The sequence below is a fragment of the Heteronotia binoei genome, chromosome 12, assembly GCF_032191835.1.
Source record: "Heteronotia binoei isolate CCM8104 ecotype False Entrance Well chromosome 12, APGP_CSIRO_Hbin_v1, whole genome shotgun sequence".
NCBI lineage: Eukaryota > Metazoa > Chordata > Lepidosauria > Squamata > Gekkonidae > Heteronotia > Heteronotia binoei.
This window is the reverse complement of record NC_083234.1, coordinates 46,359,287-46,385,123: the sequence shown is the minus strand read 5'-3', so window position 1 is coordinate 46,385,123 and position 25,837 is coordinate 46,359,287. Positions and strand designations below refer to the sequence as shown.

Sequence of the window (25,837 nt, the reverse complement as noted above, 5' to 3'; positions counted from 1 at the left end):
ATGTCATCCTCCATTAGATCTGCTTCCTAGATACAAAAAAAATCACATACCTTTAGAGGCTGGGAATTCTAACACAGACTCCTAGGGGACTTTAAAGTGTTGAGAATGATTTGGCGTCATTAGCAGATACTACAACAAATTAGCAGATACTACAGAGCTGAGGATAGAAGAAGTTTCCCAGCAGGGATCTGAAGACATAATCTGAAAGTATACACTGGGGACGAAAGCACCAGAGAAGAACTGAACATGTTGCGGTTGGTTATTGTGTCTGCTCACATTCCACCTGAAGTTGCTGACTACCCTGACACCTGCGTGACTGGCACCTTCAGAGGTAATGCAGCAATACATTCGTATCTGTGTTTGAATAACCAAGCAGGTTCTTGGGGTGGCTGCGAGTGTGCCACAACTTTTAAAGGAGCACAGAACATGGTGTTGGCCCATGTGCCTATGGGGATAGCCCAGGATCAGGCAGAGCTGAAGGGTCACTCAATTCAGACCCTGTTCCTGTCACTGGATAAACTGTATCTCAGAGTCCTGATGGAATTCAGACCTTTCATAAGCACACACTGGAACTGCTCTAGAGCTCTCTCATAGTGAACCCAGGGGCTTATTTTCTTCCAGTAAAACACTCTAGTGGGTCACTCCAATTTCTCAAGAGCATTTTCATTCATGCTGTGCAGAAGAAACCCAATGGCAGTGTTTTATTTCCCATAGATGTCACAAGAAGCACAAGAGTCGTACAGAAGAACCAGGATCCCATTTGGAATGAGGTGAGTTCCTTAACCTTGGTGATGGTCTTGCAAGGTTTGTTTTTTTAATCAGGGTATGAAACAATCCCATGAATTTAAAAAGTATGTCAGACACTCAGATCCAATGGCAGGCAGGTCAATCTGTTTGAAGGTAAACTGGCAGCTGGCAGTCTAGTGGCCTAAAGACTGAATCTGGTGGCCTCCCTTTGTGAGTTAGTGAAACCATTAAGTGACAAAGAATTGACCCTTTGGAGTAATCTCAGGCTGCACAATATTACCAAAACATGGTCTGGTTGTTAGAGTGTCTGAATGGGCTCTGGGAGACTCAGGTTCAAATTCCCACCTTCCCATGGAAACTTGCTGTGTGACTCTGAGCCAGTCGCATAGATTAGCTTACCTCAAAAAGTTGTTATGAGGATAAAATGGAGGAGTGGAGAGTGCTGTAAGCTGCTTTGGATCCCCACTGGGGAGAAGAGGTACATTGGACTAAACAGCAACATCCATTGTGACCTAGGATCTTAACTTGCTGCTTTCCCGGATGACACAAAACTATCCTCCTGCTAATTCCCCATCCTTTCTCATTCTTTCTCTCCCTCTTCTTCTGGTGCTGCTTTTTATTTAACTGGATAAAGAATGGGCTGTGAATTCACTGGTATCAATAGCAGAACAAGGACATAAATTTGGGAAGCTGCCTGTCTTCTGGATAATTTTGTATCACACAGATAAAGGGTTGGCTGCTGATTCAATTTTCCATTAACTGCTGTGGAGGTGTAATTTTTGCTGATTCTTCCTTCTTGCTGCAGACCTCAGTTTGCCTCTCATGCCATTGCTGAGGGTCTCCTGCAGACGTGGCATATTGGGAAGGGGAAGGCAGGAAAGTTCTGTTCCACTGATGGAAGTGCACTTTGTTAGCAGAAAATGTAGTCTGGATTCAACTCAACGTAATTGATTTTCTGAATTGAAAGTAGTTATTTTAATTGCTTGTTATGCATTTCTTCTTAATGTTCTTAATAACAGATAATTGAAAATCCCCATTAACAGCTCATTTAAAAAAGAATTCCACACATCTGCAAGCAAAGGAGGCAGTGTGTCTGTCTTCCTGTCTCCTGAACAAAGTAGGAGTCAAGTCGCACCTTTAAAACCAACAAAGTTTTATTCAGAATGTAAGTTTTCATGTGCTCTAAGCACATCATCAGATGAGAAATCAGGTACAGTGAGCAGAGCTACATATAGCTGGTAGGCAGTGGTTTAGAATGCAAAATGGTACAAATTTAAGATCCAAAGACAGAATAGTAAAATTAATAAATTGAGCAAACCTTTGTACCTGATTCCTCATCTGATGAAGTGTACTTAGAGCACACAAAAGCTTACATTCTGAATAAAAAATTATTGGTCTTAAAGGTACAACCTGACTCCTACTTTGTTTTACTGCTGCTCACTTGGATCTGTCTCCTGAAGAGTTTTATCAGTACTGGAAGGAAATGAATTGCAGAAAAGATGAGAGGGAGAAGGTGAAAAGTCTGAAGGATTTTACACCTTGCAGTCTGATGGGTGCCCACCCCCCTCAAAAATATGCCCAATTTCCCCAAGGAACTGTAGAGTAAAAGTCACTTCAAAGCAGCTTGAGAAGGAACCACCTTTTATTGTCATCTCTATTTGCTTAACCTGCAGACTCTGGCATGGTATGTGGATGTCAGCACATTGGACAGCTCTTCTTTTGCATTTGTCCAACTACAAGACTGGAGCAGTGAGGATGAAGACAGGCAAGTCACCAAAACCAAACAAAATGGGTTTTTTCCCCCAGAATTAGTGGGCTTTATTCATCTTCATTGTGGAAGGCAATGGCAAACCACCCCATAAAAGTCTGCGAAGAAAATGTCCTGATGTGATGTCCCCCATTACCTTTTATTCATCTTCTGTCTCAGTTAGAATAATAGAATCATAAAGTTGGGAGGGATCTCCAGGGTCATCTAGTCCAACCCCCTGCATAATACAGGAAATTCACAAGTACCTCCCCACAACACCTCCAGTGACCTCCGCTACAAGCCCAGAAGATGGCAGGAGAAAAAACCTCTCCAGAATTCTTGGTCAAACTGGCTTGGAGAAGAAGAATTGTTGCCTGGCCACAAAATGGCAAATAGCATTTCCCTGGGTGTATAAGAAAGGGACATGAGAACTAAGTACTGATGCAACCCTTTCTGCCCTCCTTCCCGTGATCAGCATTGCTGTCAGATGGCCATCTAGCCTCTGTTTAAAAACCACCAAAGAAGAAGAGCCCACCGCCTCCTGAGGAAGCCTGTTCCACTGAGGAACCCCTCTGTTGGGAAGTTCTTCCTAATGTTCAGCTGAAAAGTCTTTTGATTTAATTTCAACCTGTTGGTTCTGGTCCAACCTCCTGGGGCAATAGAAAACAACTCTGCCTATACAGTCAGCATATTTCAAAGAGTAACGCTTTTCCTGGGATGTACCACTGCACTTCTGGGGTGTGTATGTTTATGGTTGCCCCTTAAAAGAAACGTCACTAAACTGGATCGCCTCTAACTTTGTTAGGGGTGCACACATCAAGTCTCCTGCCACAGCTGACTTCTATATTTTCTTTTTGACATATTTTATGATGATAGTTTTCATATATGCACAGCCACACATTACAAAATGTTTCTATCTTTGTGCATGGATATAGAGCAAGATGCAGGGATTCTGGATCAGGTATGCTTACTTTTAGCACAGAGATATGATGGACTGGTAAGGAAAAAGTGTTTTCTCCCTCAAGGACTACTTTTCAGGGAGGAAAAGTTCCAATGGAAAAATTGTAAAAAAAAAAAAAAAAAGGGGGTGGTGGTGGTGGTGGAATGAAAAATAAATGCTGATCAGCTGTTGAGGCTTGAGAGCCAAATATGCTGCTAGTCCTACTATGACTGTGAGATTGTTTCAGATAATATCTTTTGCTCACTAAAATGTTTGGATTTTCTGTTTTCAGCTTTTGTTCCATACCTCTCAAATAGGAAACCCTAAAATACATCTTCCAAGGCAGTGTGGAACACAGCATTTTGCAACTCTCCCCCCCCCACCCCATTGTATTGTGGCTAGTCACAATTTTGCTTGCAGAAAAGTAAAGCCTTTATTCTCAGTTCATAAATATGCTAAATAGTATACATATATTTGGAAAATTATAAGTGATGTATTTTATGTTGCTCAATTAGTAAAATAAGTGCTGCATGCATTTACATTTTTCTCCAGATTTCCATTTTCCCAGGGGGTGGAAATTTTCTCCTGTAGTTCCATTACTTCCATATTGGCTCCATCACTGCAGCTAAAAAGAATGTTTATTTGCATGGAAGCTTTATACTTACTCCCACATTCCTCTCCTCTCCTAGCTCTTTTGGGTCTGTCAGTGTGCCTCTAGCAGGTGTTCTTGCAAGACAAAACAGTATCATCGCTATGAAGAAAATGGCTCTCCGTGACAGTGAACACAAGGCAACAGGTGTAAGTCAGCAAGGAAATATTATAGGATTTGGGTATCTGTCAGTTGTTGCAGTGTCTCCAGACAAGAGTTAGAGTTTCCTTCTGTGTGTAGGTTGTTGTTTTTTTCCATCTTCTCTTGTGCGTATAGACTATGGGTAAAGTTACAAAAATATCCCTGTCAATCATACTGGAACCTTTACGCTTATGAGCTGGAGAAGTGGGAGATGGAGGCAGGTTCACTTCTTACTGAGAGAAGTTGAATAGAATGATTACTTGCAGATATTTCTGGGAATATCCAGGCATAAAATCTCTCTCTTTACATTTCTAACCTATGCAAAATTATTAGCCCAGCTGCCCCGCATATGCATACACATCCCACTGAAAGTTATTTTAAGGCATATCAAGCGCCTGGAAAAAAGGAGAACCAACTTGTAGGATCTTCTCTGCATTATCACCCTGAGGCAATTATTCAGCATGCAAGAGAAGCTATTTGTCAGCTTGACTAAAAGGGCTAGAAACCTTTTTTTTAAAAAAAAAAATACAAGCTGAAAATTCAGAGGAGAGGCCTGAAATATTTCTAAGGTGCTGGCAAATACCCACCCCCCCCCAGTTAGGATGACCTTTATTTTTGAACTCTGTTTTTTCACTTTATGAGCATACCAACTGATCAGAGTTGATGTTATTCTCTATTTTAGTGCCTCATCTCTATAAAGGCATCCCTCACCCCTCCAGAACCAAAACCTCGGCAATCAAGAAAAGCTGCTTTGAAGAAATTACGTAAGTGTATGGGAATAGACCCAGGACTTAGCCAGATATACAAGTTGCTTCCATATGGAGTTCTTCCTCTGACTTCTCCATAGGCTGCATTTTTAAATTTGGGGTTCAGCTTGACATCATGCATTCAACCAACTTCTGGATCCACTTTGGTCTCCTCCAAACCTTCTTGTAATACAATCTGTTTGGGAAGATTGTATTCTAAGCAGGTTTAGGGAAAATGTGAACATGCAGATCTGAATTTCCATAACTTTCTGCCCTCATTTTCCCTCACACTTACTATTCCCCTCCTAGCTAGCTCAGGCTGGTTTTTACCATCTTTTAAAAATTATAACTGGTTTGTGGTATATCACTACAGTGTTAAAACACAATAACAATATTCCTACTGCCTTTTTAAAAAGGCATAAAGCTCACTGGAGGCAGAGAATATGGGGATACCAGGGCCAGTTCCAGGAGTTTTTTGGGGGGTGGAGCAGGCAGAGAGTTCCAAGGGCCCCCTCCCCTCATTTTATCTGCCTACCACCAGGGCCCCCAAGGGTCTTCATTCTCACCCACTTGCCCCCCTCACCAGTTTCTGTAAGGACACACAGGGTTGCCAACTCTAGATTGGGAAATTCCTGGAGATCTGAGGGTGGAGCCTGGGGAGAGTGAGGTTTGGGGAGGGAAGGGACCTCATCAGGGTACAATGTCATAGAGTCATAACATCAGAGTTGGAAGGGGCCATACAAGCCATTTAGTCCAACCCCCTGCTCAATGCAGGATCAGCCTACAGCATCCCTGACAAGTGTTCAGTCACTACTTAAATATTGACAGTGGGGGAGCTCACCACCTCCCTCAGTAGCTGAACAACTCCTACTGCTCACCACCTCCCACTGCTGAAGAACTCTTACTGTAAAAAAGTTTTTCTTAATATCCAGTCGATACCATTCCATCCTTAATTTAAGCCCAGTATTATGAGTCCTCTCCTCTGCTGTCCACCCTGCAAAGCAGCCATCTTCTTCAAGGGAACTGATCTCTATAGTGTGAAGACCAGCTGTAATTCCAGGATATTTCCAGGCCTCACCCAGGGGTTGGCAAGCCTATTTCTACCCACTGCCCATGCTTCTAGCCACCTGCACCACATGGTTCAGGGAGCATTACCTGATGTATTCTAGCGTGTCATGGTTAAGAGGCTTGGTAATTTCTTTATAGCTCCTTTCTTTGAGTATAACACTTTAATGGTGGCATTCAAGATGAAAAGCCTTCTGTAAGATCCCCACATTCATGGCCCCCTACAGGTTTAAGCAGGGCTTTTTTATAGAAAAGCCCAGCAGGAACTTATTTTCATATTAGGACACACACTCTGACATCACCATTGTTTCACACAGGGTTTTTGTAGAAAAAGTCCAGCAGGAACTTATTTGCATATTAAGCCAAGCCCCCTGACACCAAGCCAGCCAGAACTACATTCTTGTGCGTTCCTACTGAAAAAAACCCCCCTGGGTTTCAGTCCTGGCAGCTACAGACAAGAATAAGTTATACAAGGACAAAGCTGAGATAAGTTACCCAATAGTGGGTGGACTAATGTGAGGCATATAACTACATAAGCTGAAGTCACAAGGCAGTCTTTAAAAGATTGAGGTCTTCCCTGCAAATGTTGTACTGAAAGATCCTTCTCTGCTTGTGTCAGAGATCAGACAAGGCTGTGAAGGGCATGGCGGTATCTTTCCTTTCTATAATAAAAGTGTAGTGATATTGGGAAAATAAAGCTCTCCTACTGGCTGTGGTGTGCTCTCCATCAACCATTGGCCCGTCAACTGCCATGCATAGTCTGTCAGCTTTCACAGTAGAAGCTTGGGTCTGGCACACCCTGCTCTGAAACACTGACTGCTATGTCAAGCTGGCTGTGATAAGGGGACAGCTGCTGAACTGAGCAAGCAGCCACGCTTAGTTAAGTCATGCCAGTCAGGTGACATCAGGTCACCCAGAAGGTGCTGCCAGGCCTAGGATAGGAAACCTCTCAGTATGCATGGTTGCTAGACTCCTGCTACACATGGGTATGATGTCTGCTAAGGGTTACTTGTGGCTTTTACATAAATTTGTATTTACTCAGAGACAACATGCATGAGGCTTTTGGAGTAGTTAAGATGACATTGTTGTTTCTGATCATCACCAGTTTGGTGCCCTGTTTCTACAAAGGATTCTGTAGAGGAAGAGTTGGCTGGGAGTCCGAAGGCGAAAGGTGATTCGGAGCCAACACCTGGAGAAGGTAGTGACCAAGCACCCAAGAAGCAGTTATCAGACAAAAAACAATTCTTCCAGGTAAAGCAACTTAACTCCTTAGATGAAAAGAGATCTGTGCAGGTGTTTGATTCTGAAAAACAGAAGCTGTGATGGACTGAAAGCAGTCTGCATGAATGAGAGTTGAGAAGCTCGCTCTGATTGGCTGAGCCACTTCCATGGTAATGAATGTATCAAGTGGAAGGAAGCAGCTGGGGGAGAAATCTCCTCAGTTTTCAATTTGAAGTGTAGACTGAAGCTGAGAGCAGACTGAGGAGAAGTTCAGTTCAGTTCCTGAGACAGAGCTGGTTGTGTTTTAGAGCTCTTGTCAGTGTGAGTGTTGATTTGTGAGAAGGGGCTAACAAAAGCTCTTTCTAGGGAAAACTCTCAAGGCTGTGGCACTGAGTTTCACAAGGCAGAGTGAGACTTTAAGACTCTGCTGAGTAGTTCTGTCAGACCAAAGGGCAGACTTCTGGTTCTAAGATAGAACACCAACACACACACACTGTGAGAGGGACAAAAGGTTCTTGTGGCTGTGTGGAAATCCCATAGGTCAGACAGAGATCCTAGCTGTGTAAGCAGACTTAAAACAAGTGAATGAGGTGCTAGTGTGAAGAGCCCTCAAGGGTGCTAGTGTCCAGGGTATAGCTCCACAGCCTAGAGCAGTGTTTCCCATTTGCAGGGTCGTGACCCGGTACTGGGCCATGAAAGCCTCACTACCGGGTCACAAGAAAAGCCAAACCTAGCCCTGCCCCAGCAAAGCTAGCCCTGCCCCATCTCTGTGTTGTGCAGAGAGGAGCTGGGCTGCCTCTCCTTCCATCTCCCCCACTCCCAGTGTTTGAGAGAAAAGCTGGCATCCACTGGCACTTTAGACTCATTAAGTGTTTTTCAAGGTATGAACTTTCATGTGCCTTGCAGTATGTTCTTTTGGGGAGATTTCCCTGGGGGGCCTGGGCGGCAAAGAAGGGTGTGTGTGTTTTTTTCAGCCGGGAGGGGCAGGGAGTGGGCATTCCAGTAGCTATTTTTTTACAAAATGACCCCTGGGCAGAATTGTTGCTGGCTGGGGTCATCTGATGGTGAGGAATGCTTTTTTTTCCCCTTTGCCCCCCCTTCTTTTTTTCTTTCCCTGCAAGTGATGCTCTGTCTGTATTCTTGGCGCTGGGGTGGAGGGAAGCAACAGTGGGAGGGCTTCTAGTGCCCTGGCCCCACTGATGGACATTCTAGTGCTTTTTGGGCATTGTATGAGGGAATTTTGGACTGGATAGTCCATTGGTCTGATCCAACATGGCTCCTCTTATGTTTATGTTATTTCTTTCCATGTCTTTCTTTTCTTTTCCTTTCCTTCCATTTCATTCTTTCCCTTTCTTTCTTTCCCTTTCTCTTTCTTTCTTTCCTTCCATTTTTACTGGATGAAACTTTTCGGTTCATCATACTGTTGTTGCAGACATAGGAGCTCTGCCAATGAAAAGTTGGCACCCCCAGTTGCAGCCAGCTGGCCTTCTATGAGATTTCTGTGTGAGTGAGTGAGTGAGAGTGAGAGGTGTAAGGCAGAAAGAGATTATTGGAGATTACTGTGGTGTATCTCAACAGCACTGGAAGTGATGGTACTATGAACTTGGCACCATTTTACTGGTCCTGCTTTTAACAGCTGTCTGACACCAAAATCAAACTTCTCCTGTAGATATTAAAAAGGATGAAGGAAGTTCACTGGCTAAGTATCTGCACAACAGGTTGCTTTTAAAGGCATGGGAAACACAGCCAGTAAAAAGCTGCAAGCCCCTCATAAATATCCTTCTTAGGATAACTGCAGAAAAGCTTGTATGAACTTTATATAACTTGAAATTAATTCATTATTTGCAATACAATTCTCTGCTACCTTTCACAACAATTTCCCAGTATTTCAACCAAAGAAAAGTATGAAAAATAGCTGTCAAAAGATTTTCTTGAAACCAAGCAAGCTTGGTTGTAGCTTGAGGCAGGGTTCCATTAGTAGCAGCTGAAGGAAGGACTTACTAAATATGTCAGCATATTTTGAGGTAGAGCAGCTGCCAAGGCCCAGTGTGGGTGGTACACAATGCTGGCATTCCTGATGGCAATGGCAACAGCACTCCCAACTGCATACACTGGCCAGTGCTATTAAGGAAGGGATGTGTACGTGGTGCAGGCAATTGAACATGGGCATTAGGAGTGCTTGCAAGCTGGAGAAGAACACACAAGCAGATAGGTGCATGCAGGTGTGAGGGTGGAAAGAGAGAACCGCCTACTTTCCACACCCATTTTGGCTCAGCATGAGTTTCAAAGAGATTTTTCTGAAAATGAATTTACTTCAGAAGGAGAGGCAGGTTTGGAGGAGTGCCCTGGAAGTGACATCACAGGAAAAGGTGGCGTTTTGGTTCAGTGTGCCCCGGAACTGACATCACTTGGCCCTTGACACCACAGGAAATGACATAATTTCTGTATCCTGGCTCCACCTCCAAATTCTCCTGGCTCCACCCCCAAATTTTAGTGGGCCATGAAGGAGAAAGAAAAGTTTGGGAAACCCTGGCCTAATACCTAATATTTGCTAGAGGAAAGGGGTCTGTGAAGGTAAGATCTGTCACAAGTTCAGTTAGTCCTCTGAGTGAGTGAGATAGTTTGTGGAGATATATATTAATCGCCAACTACATCTATATACGTCTTTCTATAGTGAATGAGTGTTATCCAGTGTGAGGGAAGCACTGTATGGGGCTGTTCAGATGCACAGTATAATCAGTTGTTGCTGCTGTTTCATACCGGATTAAAAGTGGCTGATCAGATAGCAACATCTGCCTCCCGGTATTAACTCGTAGTAGCCCCCCCCCCAATCCTTCTCGGAACCGGAGTGTTTTGTTAACTGCTCCTTTGCGGTGTTTTTTGAGTACTCCTGTTTCACCTTCTAGTTTCCCCATCTGGATAGTTCTTGACCAATTTCCGGATGTCTGAAGGCTGTCCCGGAGCAAAAGGAGCTTTAAACATCCAGTTACGGTCACCATTTTTTTTTACTACTTAGCAATATGCACATAACTGCATAACCACATAATGTTTTAATCTATGTGCATGTGTGCATAATGCGCGTATGCGCATTACGTGCATAAAGTGGAGGAAAACTGCATGGTGCCATCCTGTGGATGGCAGAAGACGGTTTCACCACGGAGTGATTCGAATTGCAATATGGCAGTCTGATTGATAATATCCGGAACAAAGATATTCGGAACAGAACCGGGTCAGTTTAACACGGACTCAACACGCTGTGTGAACAGGGCCTTTGTTTGTTTTATATTACAATACTAGTCTGCCAATATAAGAAGTGTTCCTGAGTTATTTATTACTTGGATTTTCTGCCTGCCAACTGATTTTTATAAACTTTCAGCTAATATTATTTCATCCCTTCCTAGCGTTTCTGTTCATAATAAATCTATTATTTGTTTGAACTTTTAAAATGCTAACAGTGCCTTCATTATTTCTGGCAAGAATAATTTTGGTTTCCTGAGGTACTGGGTAAAGGTGTGACAAAATTCAAAGTGGTCCCCTTTTTGCCCTCTGACCCTGACTACCCTCACAGAAGCTTAGAGCTGGATGATATAGAGAAAGGTGAGCATGGTCAAGAGGTTGGAGCAGTGAGTTTCAGTAATAGGGTTGCCAATCCTCAGGTGGGTGCAGGGGATCCCCTGGTTTGGAGGCCCTCCCCCAGCTTCATGGTCATCAGAAAGCAATGAGGGGGGGGGGAACGGAAATATCTACTGGGCACTCCATTATACCCTATGGAAACTGATTCCTATAGGGTATAACGGAGACTCAATCTGTGGGTATCTGGGGCTTTGGGGCTGTTTTTTGAGATAGAGGCACCACATTTTCAGCATAGCATCCAGTGCCTCTCCTCAAAACATCCTCTAAATTTTTTTTAAAAATCGACCAGGGGGGTCAATTCTATGAGCCCCAAAAGAAAGTGCCCCATTCTTCATTATTTCCAAATGGAGAGAACGCATTTAAAAGGTGTGCCATCCCTTTAAATGTGCTTGCCAGGATTCCCTTCAGAGTTCAATCATGCTTGTCACAGCCTTGCTCCACCCCCAAAATCCCCAGATATTTCTTTAGTTAGACCTGGCAACCCTAGTTTTCTATGGTCTCTTTGGAAGTTCCTTTGTATTGGTATCTCAGACAGTTCTTCTCTAAAAGTCACCAATCATCTTCTTCAACAGGCCAGTAAGAGAAAGGGAGAGAAGCCCAGCAATGAATTGGCAGGAAACGGGGCAGGGGGCAGTTGTGCTGCAATCTCTGGCTCCAATAGTAGGGACAGGCCAGGGGACTGATTGGTAGAGGCAGGGAACTTAAGGATACCTGTGTTCTGGTGATTCTGCCAATTCCTTCCTCTCACTGCAGTCCCCTACTATGCTGTTTTTGAGGATCTGTTGGCTGCTAGAAACAAGGTTTGTGGGTGTTCAGTAGGCTGCAGTGAGAGGATGAAATTGGCAGGAATTGCCAGACCTTCTTAAGAAAACTTAGGACCACATAGATTGCCTTAATTGCATGGTTAGAGAAGGACCTATGAAATATCTGAGCTCTGTGGATAGGAAAAAGAGCATACTGAGGTATGGATGCTCCAAGTGCTACAGTTTGGAAGTCTAAGATGAGAAAAACACTTTGTGGAAGCAGCTCAAAGTATTATTAGTAATGATAGTAATTAGGAGTAATAATTAAATTGATCCTATTGCTGTGCCCTTACAACTTATCCCCAAATGCTGGCTGAATCCACCAATACCTTTTCAGTCATTCAATGAAAACCTCCCAGGGTTGACCAATGGCACTCGGTCCCACAGACCCTTGCAGTGCATGACATGATTCCTTTCCTCTCCTGTTACAGGTACGAGTTTTAATCATAGAAGCTCGGCAATTGCAAGGAAATAACATCAGGCCAGTGGTGAAAGTGGGAATTGCCAATCATCAATTCAGGACAAGAATCAAATATGGGAATACCCCTTTTTTCAACGAGGTCAGTATAATGTGTGCTCCAGCTTTAGTGACAGTGGCACACTGCTTAGCAAAGGAAGAGTTCCCACTTTGAGAGACAAATAAATTCATTCCTCACAAGCTCTAATGAGGCACTGATTTGTGGAGAGAGAGATTAGAGAACACATATAACTCACCATATGAATTATATCTTTCCCTCACAGATTTCTAGACTTTTTGTTACCAAACCACAAGACCTAATCTAGCAGCTATGGCATGATAACTAGATAGCTATAGTAGAGGAAACAGGGGGCTTTACTGAAGGGTAAGAGGAAGGGAGTATCTTCCTTCTATTGGCCCTACACAAATCAACTGAGTGGCAGGACTGACTAATCCATATTGCATGCTGATTCTGGTTCAGTAAACCTGAATCCTAGGAAAGCACTCCAGGGTCATGTAGCAGCTTTGGGAAAGATGTCTGTCAGAAACCTCGGGGATCTGCTGCTAATCACAGTAGATAACAAGGATGAGCAGTTTTCCTCCCATTTTCTTCAGTTACTCAAAAAGTCATCTATATTTTGAGGTTTTGGCTAATAAGCAAAGACTGATTAATCAACTGAAACTTCCATAATTAGTTGTTGGCATAAGTGATGATAACTGTACAGTATTGTTTTCCCTGAACAGTTATTACCAAATACTTAGCATGATTCACTTTGTTGATTTTTTTTTAGAGTTTTGTACAGAATTTCCAGGAAATACCCTCTCAACTGTTTGAAGAGTTTATAACCATACAGGTAAACAAGAGGCATCAGCTGTTTTGTTCTCCATTTACACTGGAATCGTTTTGTTTTTACATATCAAAGAAGCACTGCGATGTTGGGTCATAAGAGCCTAGAGAAACAACAGGGTGGAGAGAAGAAAGCCAGAAACACTGGGACAAAAAACTGAAGGGAATCCAGCAGGCAAGGGAACAAGATAAAACAGAAGTCTACTGGCACCTTAAAGACTAACGACATTTATTCCATCATGTGTTTTCTTGTGTTAGGTCTCAGTTCTTCAGATGCTATGAAGAGGAAATCATATTCCAGTTACCAAGGGGGGAGAGGGGGTGGGGACAGAGAGAGAATTGGTATGAATCCTGTAATAAATCTTTCAGGTATAATTCTCTGTGTAGAGCATTGGAGCAGATTAAGTTTTACACATAATGGATGGTGGGAATGGCCAGAGGTTCCATTCCAATCACTATTCCAATCTACTATTCCAAACAAGAAATAAAATAAAGAGGATGTATAATCCTTGATGAGAATACAGATGTAAGAACTGAATGAGGTTAACATATGTATATTCAGGTGGGTGGCCATGTTGGTCTGAAGTAGTAGAACAAAGTTTGAGTCCAGTGGCATCTTTAAGTTTAATTCTGGGTATACGTTTTAGTGTGCATGCATACAAAAACCTATACCCAGAATTAAACTTTGTTAGCATATAGATAAGAAACCAATATCCTTGTTAAGTTCTGAAGGTTCTGTTGTTCCAAGTGTTGTAATAACGTGTAACGCAACAATTTCCCTTTCTAGTCTGAAGTTCCTTGCAATGAAACAGCTACTTTGAGTTTACCCATTGAATGACCTGGAAAGTTGAAGTCTTGTGATTCTTGATGTCAGTTTTGAGTCCATTTGTCCTTTGGTGTAGGGTTTAACAGATGTTTTACATATATGGAATACAGTTTCCTCTTCATTGGATCTGAAGAAGTGATCGCAGGCTGTAATTAGTGTTAGTCTTTCAGGACTTCTGTTATATTTTCCTGCAAGAGATTGACATGGCTACCCCCAAGGGAACGAGTCAGGAATACCATGCGGGAAGGCCAGATCAAGGCTGACAGATGCCCCAGCAAAGTCCACGCATGACCTGGAAGCTATTATAGCCTTTCCAGATCAGAGCAAACTAATAAGCTGCCTGAATGAAGCCCAGGAAGACAGCACATTCCTGAAAATCCAACATCCGCATTGCTCGGTGGCTTGCCACAATGGGCCATAGGATTGAAAATTCCTAGCTCTATCCCTCTTGGCAGCTCTTGACACAGTGGCTTTCTTTCATTTCAAACACTTGCTCAGTAAGACAACCAAAATGATGGTGTAGTCCTTCTGTTCAGGTGCTGAAAGACACAGAGGCCTCAATGTGTGTGTGTGAGCCAAACTGCACATTTTACAGCAGACACAAAAATGACCTTCCTGTGTCACTCCAAATGCAGTAAAACTGACTTGCTACATGACGGTGCATACTTTCCTCACACCCTGACAGCAACCTCTAGCAGCAGCCAGAAGTATGATGCAGAGCTCAGGATATGCACAAGGAAACTAAGTGGAGCGACAGGATCTAGAAACAGAAAGAAAAACACAACATGAGATTCCTGTCTGGGTGGCCACTCTGTTTCTGCTATCTGAGGTAGTTATGTGGACCACACATTCTCCAGATCTTGATTCAGGCTAGCCCTATCAGTTCCAGCATGTTTCTGACAGTACAGCAAATAAAATGTGCACTGCCACAGAAGTGGCATTGCCAATAAATTCTCTTGTGTAATGTGCTCCCTTTTACAGTTGTGGTTTTTCATTGCTTCCACTTCAAATAAATAAAAAAACAGTCTAGCCCTGAGTTCTGGTTTAGTTTTTATATATACATATTTTATATAGGTGCTGAACTCAAGGGCATTGCGACCTGATTCCCTCATTGGTGTCTTCAAGGTGAGAAGCTGCAGTTTTATCTGATGTTGGTGGAGGGGTAGAATTAGGAAGCATTGTATTGCCCTGATGATAAAGTGCTGGCTACCACAGTGGGCCAGAGACCCACACTGTGTTTGGGACTGAATCACACTGGGTTTATAGAGGTTGATTTTTTTTTTATTTGGTGTCAGTTTTTTAACATGATCCATTAATTTCAAAGTCTGAAAACTTACCAGTTTCATATTTTTTTGCAAGATCATTTCAAGAGTTCTAGCTCTCCCTCCTTTGACATTTCCCATAATATTTACTATTTCTGTCTTTGCAGATTGAGATTGGGCTGGTGTATGGAGCTCCAGGTAAAGTAGTGCAGCCTCCAGTAGCACAAACCCATTATCTAGACTGTCAGGTGCCGCTATTAACCATACTATGTGCAGGGCAGGATACCAATTCTGTGCATGCACACAAACATTCTCAATGGGCACTGGGACAGCTGTGGATCTTACTACTTCATGTCCTCACTGGTCAGATAGATTGCTCAAGTTCAGAAGCTGTTATACATCAAACCTGCTGCCAGCTAGTTTTTTGTTTCTCCAGCCCCGAACAAGAGTCCAGGGTAGGGCTACAGAATCACTGCTATCACCACTTCACCACCCTGTTCCACTGGGGCCAAATAAGAAGTGGCCAACATCCTACGTAAGAAGCTTATGCTTATTTTTTTATTTATAGCCTGCTTTCCTCTCTGACTGGGGACTTAAAACAGCTTTTTCCATCATTCCCTCCTCCTCCATCCTCAATACAGTAACCTTGTGAGAGTAGGTTAGGCTGAGGGGCTGTGTCAAGCCCAAGGTCACATGGCAGGATTCCATGTCTGAGCAGGAAGTTCATACCCAGTCGTCCCAGGGCCTAATCCAGGGGTGGGGAACCTCCATCCCGAGGGCCATATGCGGCCCTTGAGGTCACTTGGTGTGGCCCTTGGAGATTGCTGGACCAAACTGAGTCATGCGGCAGCCTCCTTGGGGCCTGGCTGGCCAGCGAGGATTGTGGGGCCCAGCCACACTGTGCAGCAGCCTCCCCAGGGCCAGGCAGGGATCACAGGGCCCAGATGTACTGTGCGGCAGCCTCCCTGGGGCCTGGTTGGCTGGCCAGAATTGCTGCAGGGCCTGGAAAAGTTACTGTCACAGTTCAGTTTGCACTTGATTATCCCAGATGGCGTGGCCTAATATGCTAATGAGTGTGTGACCTAATATGCTACTGAGTTCCAGCTTGGCTTTTTCTATAAAAAAGCCCTGGAACTACGCATTTGCCTAGGGCAGTGGGCCATGTGTGTGTGTGTTTGTGTGTGTGCCAGATTAGGCTCTTCCCACATGACTCCAAATAGAAAAACAATTATTTGCATTAATCTTGCCAGCCTGAATCATTCTTCCTTGGTGGAGCACTGTTTTTTAAGCTGATCATTTTTTATGGCCCACGAATGATGTTATAAATATCCATATGGCCCTTGGCAGAAAAAAGGTTCCCCACCCCTGGCCTAATCCATCACTCTGACTTCCATAATGAGCACATAGCAGCTTCCCAGGTCCTTTTTAGGTCAGGAAAATAGTACAGGGAGCTAAAGCCCTTTCTCCTTGCAAGCTGTAGTCCCAAGGTGGGCAGGAGCCACTACCACTGGAAGCTGGCTGTCCGAGCACCAGATGGGGTAAGCACAAGTGGTGGCTGGAGCCTGCTGTTTCTTCTTTTGCTCTCCTTAGAGGTGGGGCTGTAGACAGTTGGGCCCCCATCTAGCATGAGGCCCAGGGCAACTGCCCCTGTTGCCCATTGGCTAAGACCATCCTGATGAGATATAATGTAACAGGTGATGGAAAAGCCACTATTATTGCAAGTAGTACAGAGCCAGATGTAAAGTCCATGTATCCCCACTTTCTAACAGACACTTGCTGGGACTTCTCTGATGTGAACATAATTCTCAGGTGTACAAGGACCTGATTCAGCTTGGGACCACAGCTTGCAAGATGAAGAGGCTTCAAAAACTGGCACAGGGAGGAAGGCAGAAGCCCTTTTGTCATAATGTCATAGTCCAAATTGGAATCAGGCTCCTATGTACCTGGAAATGGAGTTCCCAGCACCAAACTCCAGGTGCATGTCTGACCCCAAATCCTTTTGACAGCCACCTGTCTGCCATGTGGACTTTGTAATGTGTGAATCAGCTCTCTGTTCCTGAGAAGCTGCAATCATGCACTCTACTTTTATTGCTGCTCTGAGCAAACTGAAATTTGGCTTCTCATTTACCACTTGCAAACAACTGTTTCCTATTGAAAACACAACTGATCATTTAATTAACAATATCTCAGGTGGATTTTGATGCAAATTTTGCACCTTTTGTGTGGATCATGTCAGTGCCTGGTCCCAAATAGAATCCTGGGAAAGCCGTCTTTTAGACCCCTGGGGCCAGAGGCAGGCAGCATAGTCCAGGGCAATTGAGGATCATCCAAAAGAGAGGAATGAAGGGCCAGAGGCAAGTAATGTCATCTAGAACTGGCATAAGATCAAGTATCCAGAAGAGGATGGAGTTTCGCCAAGCATAGTAATCTTTGCAGAGACAACTTGCTCAGACTGGGAGGTGAGCTGGGACTTTATAGTGCCTGGTGGGAAGGAACTGGTTCCTTGGAGTCAGCTGACTGAATGCAATGGCAGTGGCACTGCTGGTGCTGTAGCCTAAGAGGTGTTCTTGAAGCACAGAACTCAGCTGTTAGGCTTGGGGAGAAACAATGCTGGGAACTGCAATCTGAGATACCTACCCAGAGTACCTTGCACCTGTTCTTGTTAAACTTTGGGGGTCTGCCACATGAACATTATTAAAATTCCTTCTTAGGAATTCCGACTCCATTGCTGTCATACAGGCCAGTTGTCCAAGCTGAGCACTGGCGCCTTTCCACACAGCCAGAGCACAGCTGTTGCCTTAGAACGATTCCAGTTAATTCCATCGCCTATAATCCACAAACAAATGCTACCAACAGCCTCACACATCTTCCCTAACAGGTGGAAAACAAACTTGCTCCCCAGAATTTGCCTCTCATGTTATTTTATGAATTCTTGAATTTGAACATTCACTGAATATTTGATATCAGTATTTGATATCTGGTTAGATTTGATTTCAAATATGACAGTATTGTTTTATTTATAAAAATGTTTAGCAGGACCATGCTAAATATTCCCCAGTTTTGAATTTTAGGTTAACAATAGCAATTTTAGTGGAGTAAAAACAAAAATCTCAAAAATACTTTGTGCAAATGTTCTTTTTTCCAGTCCTTTTCCTTGTACTTTGTTCTCATTCATCACTGCTTTTTCCTGTTATCTGTATCAACCAGATGAGTGATCCCAACCTATTAGCGATCACATAGTTGCTGAGGTGCTATCTCTACCTTGCATAGCCAATTAGATTTCACTGCATGATGATATCACTAATGCCAGTAGAAAGCAATTGTAGGTGTGGACAATGAAAGCAGGCAGGTAAACATCTTCCCAAGATGTGCCCCCCAAAAGTTGTTTCAGAAGGTTGCTATTTTTCAACACTGCCAACATTTTTGTAGGAAACAGAAATTTCAGCTTAGCCCTAATATTTAAAATGTGATAGTTTGATATTTGATGGTTGCTGCTCTGTGTGCATATGATGGAGCTAGGGGAAGAACTAACCAAGATTAGTTGCTGCCTTACATTGAATTTTAATTGTAAGAAAACATTCCTGTGATCCTATCACCCAGTGACTCCATTATCAGCCCATGGATACAGAAGGTAGATGGCCACTCAGAATGGTATGAAAACTGGCTCCTGTTATTTTCTTGTCCTAGGTCATGTTCTGTACTCCAAATGGTTGAGCCTCTATGACCCTGATGACCTCAATGCTGGGCTAAAGGGCTACGTGAAAGTCAACCTGTGTGTCCTGGGAGCTGGGGACCGTGCACCGGTAAAATCTCAACTTTACCTTTCAGCTCCTGGACAGCGGCACAAAATGATCATTGAAGATCATGTAGTAGAATTGACAGTTACTAAAATCACAAGGAATCCCAGGGAAAGGGTGAAATTTTTCCTGCCCCTTTATTAAACAATAGGAGCAAACTAAACCCACCCCATACTATATGCATCTATTATATTTACTATGTTTTTATTTTTAATATATCCAGGAATTGCCCAGACTATGCAGGAAGTTTCCACTTGTTTTGCTGCTTTACTAATCAGCAAGGGGACATCCTCTCCTATTAAAGGGAGTGATGCATTGTTTCCATATGGAAAAATTAAATATGAAAAAATTGATATCAACTTGCTCTGAGACTTAGCAAGGGTAGCAGGCTAGGCCAGGCTGAGGTGCTATCCCTGGAGCTTCTCATTGGCTCAGTGACTGAAGCCTATTACAACAAGCACATTCAACCACTGAATGCTTGATGGGAGGTGAGTAGAAAATCAGAAATTTGGGATTATGGCTACTAGCAGGCAGCAGGGTGTATTTTGTGTACAACGATTTTGAGCAGGTGCAGTCTGTCTGAGCTGGGAGACACAGAATCCCAGCAGGGGCTTTTTAGACAGGCTGTCCTTAAGTTCTTCCACGTGTAAGCTGCTGCAGCTCTTTCACACACCACTTGGAAGGGGCTTTTTTGTAGAAAAAGCCCAGCAGGGACTCATTAGCATATTAGGCCATACCCCCTGATGTCACCATTGTTTCACATGGAGCTTTTTTGTAGAAAAAGCCCACCAAGAACTCATTTGCATGTTAGGCCACACCCTTGATGCCAAGCCAGCTGGAACTGATAAAAAAAAAAAAGTCCTGCACTTTGGTAACGTGAGACACTGCTTCCACAAGGACTAGTAGATCCAGGTTGCTTGTTTTTTTAACATTGCCTCGGAAATGCACATGGAAAAGATGTCGGAAATGAAAATTCACGTGCATTTTTCAAGAAAGAGCTGTGAGGGCAGAGCCACTACCATCCTGCTTACAGATATTTTCTTCCTCCCTCTCCATAGGATGCAGAAAAGATAAAAGAGGACCAAGCTGGAGAAGACAATGTTCTCAAGTCTGCAGAAGTGCCAGCGCGCATGGCCACTCTCCAGCTCTCAATCTACCAAGCAGAAGATATTCCTCAAAGTAAGGGTCACAGATCAAAAGTCGACTTTCTGTCATGGCGAGGGGGGTTCTGGCAATACCAAACCCAAATATTTGCACCAGAGAACCATTTAGTGATTATGTCTCAGCATTTCTGAGAAATGTTTTGCTCACCCATAGGGTGAAGAAATGAGCAGTGACTCACTAAAGCTCATACTTTGCCACAAATTTTGTTAGTCTTTAAGGTGCTACTGGACTCTTGCTCTTTTCTGCTGCCATAAGATGCATTCACTATTCTTTTGTCCAGCAGCATTGTAAAACAGGTTTTCTTAAAGAATACAGAATCTTGTACAACTAGCTTGACTTAGGACAGAGGACTGCAATCCTGTTCAACATGGGAGCACTTTAGGAACACTGAGAACAGGTAGTGGATGTTATGTAGGTAGCAATCCCTCTTACAGACTGGACTGTGTTTCACTCTGTGAAACAGCTATGATCAGTCTCCCCTTTATAAGAAGAGTACGCTACCCCCTCCAGGACAAAAGTATTGCCAAAGACCCATGAGCTCAGTCTCAGAGACAGGTGCAGGAACCCACTAGCCTTTTAGTGAAACCTTCACTTTGAAAAGCACACATACGCACACACACACACAGCAGTACAACAAATGCTGTTTCTGTAGAAGAATGCCTGAAGTAGCCCAGGCTAGGAAGGGAAGTGCTACATGCTTGTTTTACAGCCCTTTGGAGTTTATTCTAATCCTAAATATGCAATGGTGAACACAGCTCTCTTCTGCCTCGTGGCAATATGATGCAGGTATTTGTATGTTTGGTCCAGTGGAGCAATAATAACTTGCCAGGACTGTTTCATACCTAGGATTGCCATCCTCCAGATGGATATCGACCTTAGAGAGCCACAGAAAAAAGTAAGAACCAATTAACACAACCGTGGGAACTATAACAGACAGCAGTAATGTGGAATCACTCAAATAGTTATACAGTATTCATAGCCAAAATTTTATGTCAAGCACAATAATCATAATACCTATAAAGGTAAAGGTAGTCCCCTGTACAAGCATCAGTCGTTTCTGACTCTGGGGTGATGTCACATCATGATGTTTTCATGGCAGACTTTGTACGGGGTGGTTTTCCATTGCCTTCCCCAGTCAGCTACACTTTCTCCCCAGCAAGCTGGGTACTCATTTTACCGACCTCGGAAGGATGGAAGGCTGTAGGAAAAACTTTACTTACCTTCTCACTCTCTCAGACGTTGCTTCCAACTTCAGAAAATCAGAATTATGTAATACACATAATATGGGTGTGAACAAGACACAGCCTCTGACGGGGATGCCAGTTTATGAAACCGTTTCCATCTGCTCTTTATCAAAGAGGCATTCTACACACACCACATTCCTGGTCCCTGCTTTCCAGGGTGGACTCTACGGCATTATACCTCACTGAGGTCCCTCCTCTCTCCAAACTCAGCCCAAACTCCAAACTCCAACCCAACGATCCCCACCCCAACAATCTCCAGGTATTTTGCAACCCAGAGCTGGAAAGTCTACTGGACATCCAGCTTTTCTGAAATAATAAATCTAACTTCTGGCTCAAACTGCTTCTACACAAACAAAATTGGGAGAAGAGGGCAAAAAACTGGCTGGGCCAGCACTTTTTAATCACTGTGGGTAAAAAGGCTTGGGTCTTTTTGCCTAAATAATGCACATGAGCAGTGTTCTGGCTAAGCCAGGTTATAGTGTGAGCTAGCTCACAGTTTTCTAGCTTCCAGCTCATACATTTTTGTCTTAGCTCAAGAAAAATTGCCCCAGAGCAAGCTAATTTATTAGTAGCTCACAAATTAAAAGCCATAGATCCAGATGGGCAGCCATGTTGGTCTGAAGCAGTAGAACAAAGCAGGAGTCAAGTTTCACCTTTAAGGCCAACATTTTTTTTTCAGAATGTAAGCTTTTTTGTGCTAGAAGTACTTTTCCATACTATTGTCTGATGAAGTGTGCTTCTAGCACACAAAAGCTTACATTCTGAATAAGAGTTTGTTGTTCTTAAAGGTACAACTTTAATTCCAGTAGCTCACAAAGTTGAATTTTTGCTCACAAGGCTCCAGAGCTTAGAGGGAGCATTGCACATGATGTTCCTATCAGAAGACAGAGCATAGGGCAGAGCTGCATGAAAATCCCTGCTCTGCTATATCCTTGGGTAGCATCAGGCAACTAGTGTCTTTCAGTCCTAGTGACTGTAACTGTAAAATGGGCTGTTTAAGCAAACTGTTGCTTGATTTCTTCTGCAGTGGACAAAGACATAAATTATTTCAAAGCCAAAGATGAGGCCCTCAGTGAAGAAGGTGATCTTGTTGACCCTTCCATGGAAGTTAACTTTGCAGGGAAAACAGTAAGTGTAATGAAGCTCTCATTTTCAGGAAACAAAAGAGCCATGTCTAAGTAGAGTGGAAACTCAGTGAATGAATGGTATAATAAATAATAGCTTGTTGCAATCTTGCATAAATTACTAGGCCACTTATCTACACACACTTCAACAATATTAATGTAATAATTCCATAAGTGCACCATGCCAGGAAAACAAATCCCTATTTTTTTCTGAAGTCCCCTTTAATTGTTTTTCGAAATAAAAAGATGGAATTTTTTGGAGCAGGAACACAGTTTCAGCTGGCTTGGTGTCAGGGTGTGTGGCCTAATATGCAAATTAGTTCCTGCTGGGCTTTTTCTACAAAAAAAGTCCTGTAAAAAGATATGACTTACAAGTGGTTTCATTATATAATTGTTCTAATTATCTCTAAGCTGCAAATGCTTTTGCAGAACCTTAGGCTGACCAAGCAGCTTGTATTTCAAGGAGAGTTATTCAGAGATTGCATGTGTTGGTGAGTGGAGAATGCCTGTCTTGTCAGGGTTCTGGCTTCTTACCACCATCACCACCTCTCTTGGGGGCAGTGTTAAACTGAGTGGTGGTGCCAAAATTAATGTCTACTTGGAAATCATAGCCTGTGATTCTCAGCTGGGCAACTGCATATGCAGTCCCACTAGGAATATAACATGAGCATTAAAAAAAATGCCTGCCTGAGCTAGAGATCTCTTACATTACAATATGAATCAAATAGGGTTGCCAGGTCCAACACAGGAAATATTGGGGGTGGAGCCAAGAGCAAGGTTGTGACAAGCACGATTGAACTCTGAAGGGCATTCTAGACATCACATTTAAAGGGACAGCTCTCCTTTTAAATGCCTTCCCTTCATTGGAAATAATGGAGAATGGGGACACCTTTTGGGGCTCATAGAATTGGATCCCCTTGTTCAATCTTTTTTAAATGTGGGGAGTTTTCTGAGGAGAGGCACCAGATGCAATGCTAAAAAATGGGCGCCTCTGCCTTAAAAAAACACTCCCAGAGCCCCAGATAGCCACAGATTGATTCTCCATTATACTCTATGGGGACCAGTTTCCACAGGGTATAATGGAGTGCCTCGCATACATTCAGCCCCCCCCCCCACACACACACACACACTTTCCAAACCAGGAGATTCCCTTCCTCCAACTGGGGATTGGAAATACTAGACTCAAGGGTCCAGTTTATATGAAAGGTGCAATGTCTCGTGTGAATGTTCCTTTGTCCCACTAGCATCATGTTTAAATCAGACCTTAGTCAAGTAGAAAGGTCATACCACTTCTCCTTGTTGGACTCTATGTAACACCTGGGTGTAGTGAAAGCTAGACTGAACAATGTGGCTGATCTGTTTTTATCTCCCTTCTTCAACAACATCCTAAGCTCAGGACCAGAGTTGTATTTGGAAGTGCCAACCCTGCATGGAACCAGATGATGTCTTTTCCTATGCAGGTGAGCTGCAATTTTCAACAGTGGGCGGAACATGCTTGAGGTAGAGGCTAAACCCGCTTCCTCCATAAACAAACTTAATGGGGAAGATACAGAATGAAATCTGTTAATTACAAACCCTGAACTTTGGTTTTCTCTGTTGCTCATGTGAGCATGTAACAGAATCTCAGGTTTTTCCTTTGAAATGCATATTTAGATGGTTTAGGGGATCTCGGACCCCAGAGGCAGAGCGTTGTCCTCACTGGGATGTCTTTCCATTGCAGATGCCTTCCTTGTGTGATCTAATTAAGCTTACCATCCTTGATGGGTGAGTAGGAGCACTTTGGATCATATTTCAAATGCACATAATACTGTGACCATATACAGTCCCCTCAAACAGTAATACATAGCATCTGTATAGCATATTTGCTAATATTCAAAGTATCCTATATTGGAACCTAAGTACACATCACATGTAAATGCATGCAATAGAAACCAGATAGCTATGGCTTTTAATAGAAAAAGTAGTTTCTGTTAGAGATGGTTGGAAGCACGAACATGTTGGACAAAGAAAGGGTTAAACGTTTACTCTCCCCATCACTGCTTCTGATGGCCCAAAATATTGCCATATCCAGATTGTTGTGCCTCAGTAATCTTTGCCCTGACCTGGACAACCCATGCTAGCCTGATATCAGATTTCCAAAGCTAAGCAATGTTGACCCTGGTTGCGACCCAGGAAACCACTGAGGAATACTAGGATTGCTGCACAAAACCAGGCAACAGCAAACCACCTCTGATCATCTTGCCTTTAAATATTACAGGGTTGCTGTAAGTTGCCTGCAACTTAATGGCACTTTCCACCACTGTTCCTTACAATATCCCATTAAGGTAGGCTACACCAGAGCTGAGTCTGAGAGAGAAAGAAAAGGTTCCAAGCATACTTTTAGCACAGATCAGCAACTGAAAGAACAAATGTTGGTTTTAATTGCATCTTTCTCTTCCTGATTCTAAAAACATGCTCTACTAGATGTTGAAATAAAACAGGCAATTCTTAGTAAGTTTCAAAAGGTTTGTGCTTCTTGCATCCACCCAGACAGACAGCCCAGCTGCTCAGCAGTCTGTTTTGTTCCAAGGACCAGCATCAAGATAGGCTTTCTATTCTTTGGGGCAAGCACTTTTATTAATTCTTTGACTCCACCCACTTTGCATCACTCTCCACCCCTTTTTACCTGTGCCAGGTCCAGGCTTTTTTTCTGTTGCCTCTAGCAAGCCTCCTTTTTGAAAGGCATTCCGGGAAACCTCCATGTGTTCTGGGAAATTTCCAGCTTATTCCTGGAGATAGTCTGTGGGATTGGTCTCTAGCTCAACACTCTCCCCATTCTGTTTCTGCCTGGAGGAGGGGGATGAGGTGGCTCATTCTATTGTCTCTTCAGTCAACTCCATTAGCATCTCTTAAGAGGTAGCTCAGGTTCTCCTGGAATAAGTGGCCTAATTTCCTTCTCTCCCCACCCCCCCCTCCTGCTTGTCTCTGAGCTCAGAAACAGAAACTTTTAAATCCTGCTTGCCACCTCCACCTCCAGGAGGCAAAGCATTTCTCCACATAGGTATTCTGTGAACCAGTCTATTAGTTTGGTCAAGTATGGCCTATATTTGGAAGTCATCTTGTCTTCCACACTACACCTGAGAAAGACAAAAATATATATTTTTTTCCCTCAAGGGTAATTTGGACAGCACCTAGAAATATTAGCTGATGGAGATCTGCTTTGAGGGGGTATTACATCAATGCAAAAAAAAAAAATCAGCAAGTTATCAAAAGCCTTTACAAGTGTTTGATTTTCTAAAATGTACTATTATGGCGGGGAGGGGTTAAGTTCCATGTTTTAAAATAGCCTCTAGCCTCTTGTTGGTTTCTTGTTGGTTGGGTATAGGCACCTGGAGCAACCAGGAAAGGCAGGATATAAATATTTTAATAAGATTTACAGACATTT

At 43.2% G+C, this 25,837-nt stretch overlaps 1 protein-coding gene across 1 annotated transcript in view; it reads left to right on the top strand.

The window, feature by feature from the left end:
- The first annotated feature begins 246 nt into the window (after positions 1-246).
- FER1L5 (fer-1 like family member 5) overlaps positions 247-25,837 on the top strand; it is a 75,588-nt gene continuing 49,997 nt past the window's right edge. Inside the window, exons 1-11 of the mRNA XM_060250598.1 lie at positions 247-331; positions 715-770; positions 2,421-2,512; positions 4,124-4,232; positions 7,164-7,286; positions 12,124-12,252; positions 15,252-15,282; positions 18,772-18,887; positions 19,940-20,060; positions 22,317-22,417; positions 24,134-24,177. Of these exons, the coding sequence (XP_060106581.1) occupies positions 247-331; positions 715-770; positions 2,421-2,512; positions 4,124-4,232; positions 7,164-7,286; positions 12,124-12,252; positions 15,252-15,282; positions 18,772-18,887; positions 19,940-20,060; positions 22,317-22,417; positions 24,134-24,177 (1,007 nt within the window). The remainder of the gene's footprint in view (positions 332-714; positions 771-2,420; positions 2,513-4,123; positions 4,233-7,163; positions 7,287-12,123; positions 12,253-15,251; positions 15,283-18,771; positions 18,888-19,939; positions 20,061-22,316; positions 22,418-24,133; positions 24,178-25,837) is intronic.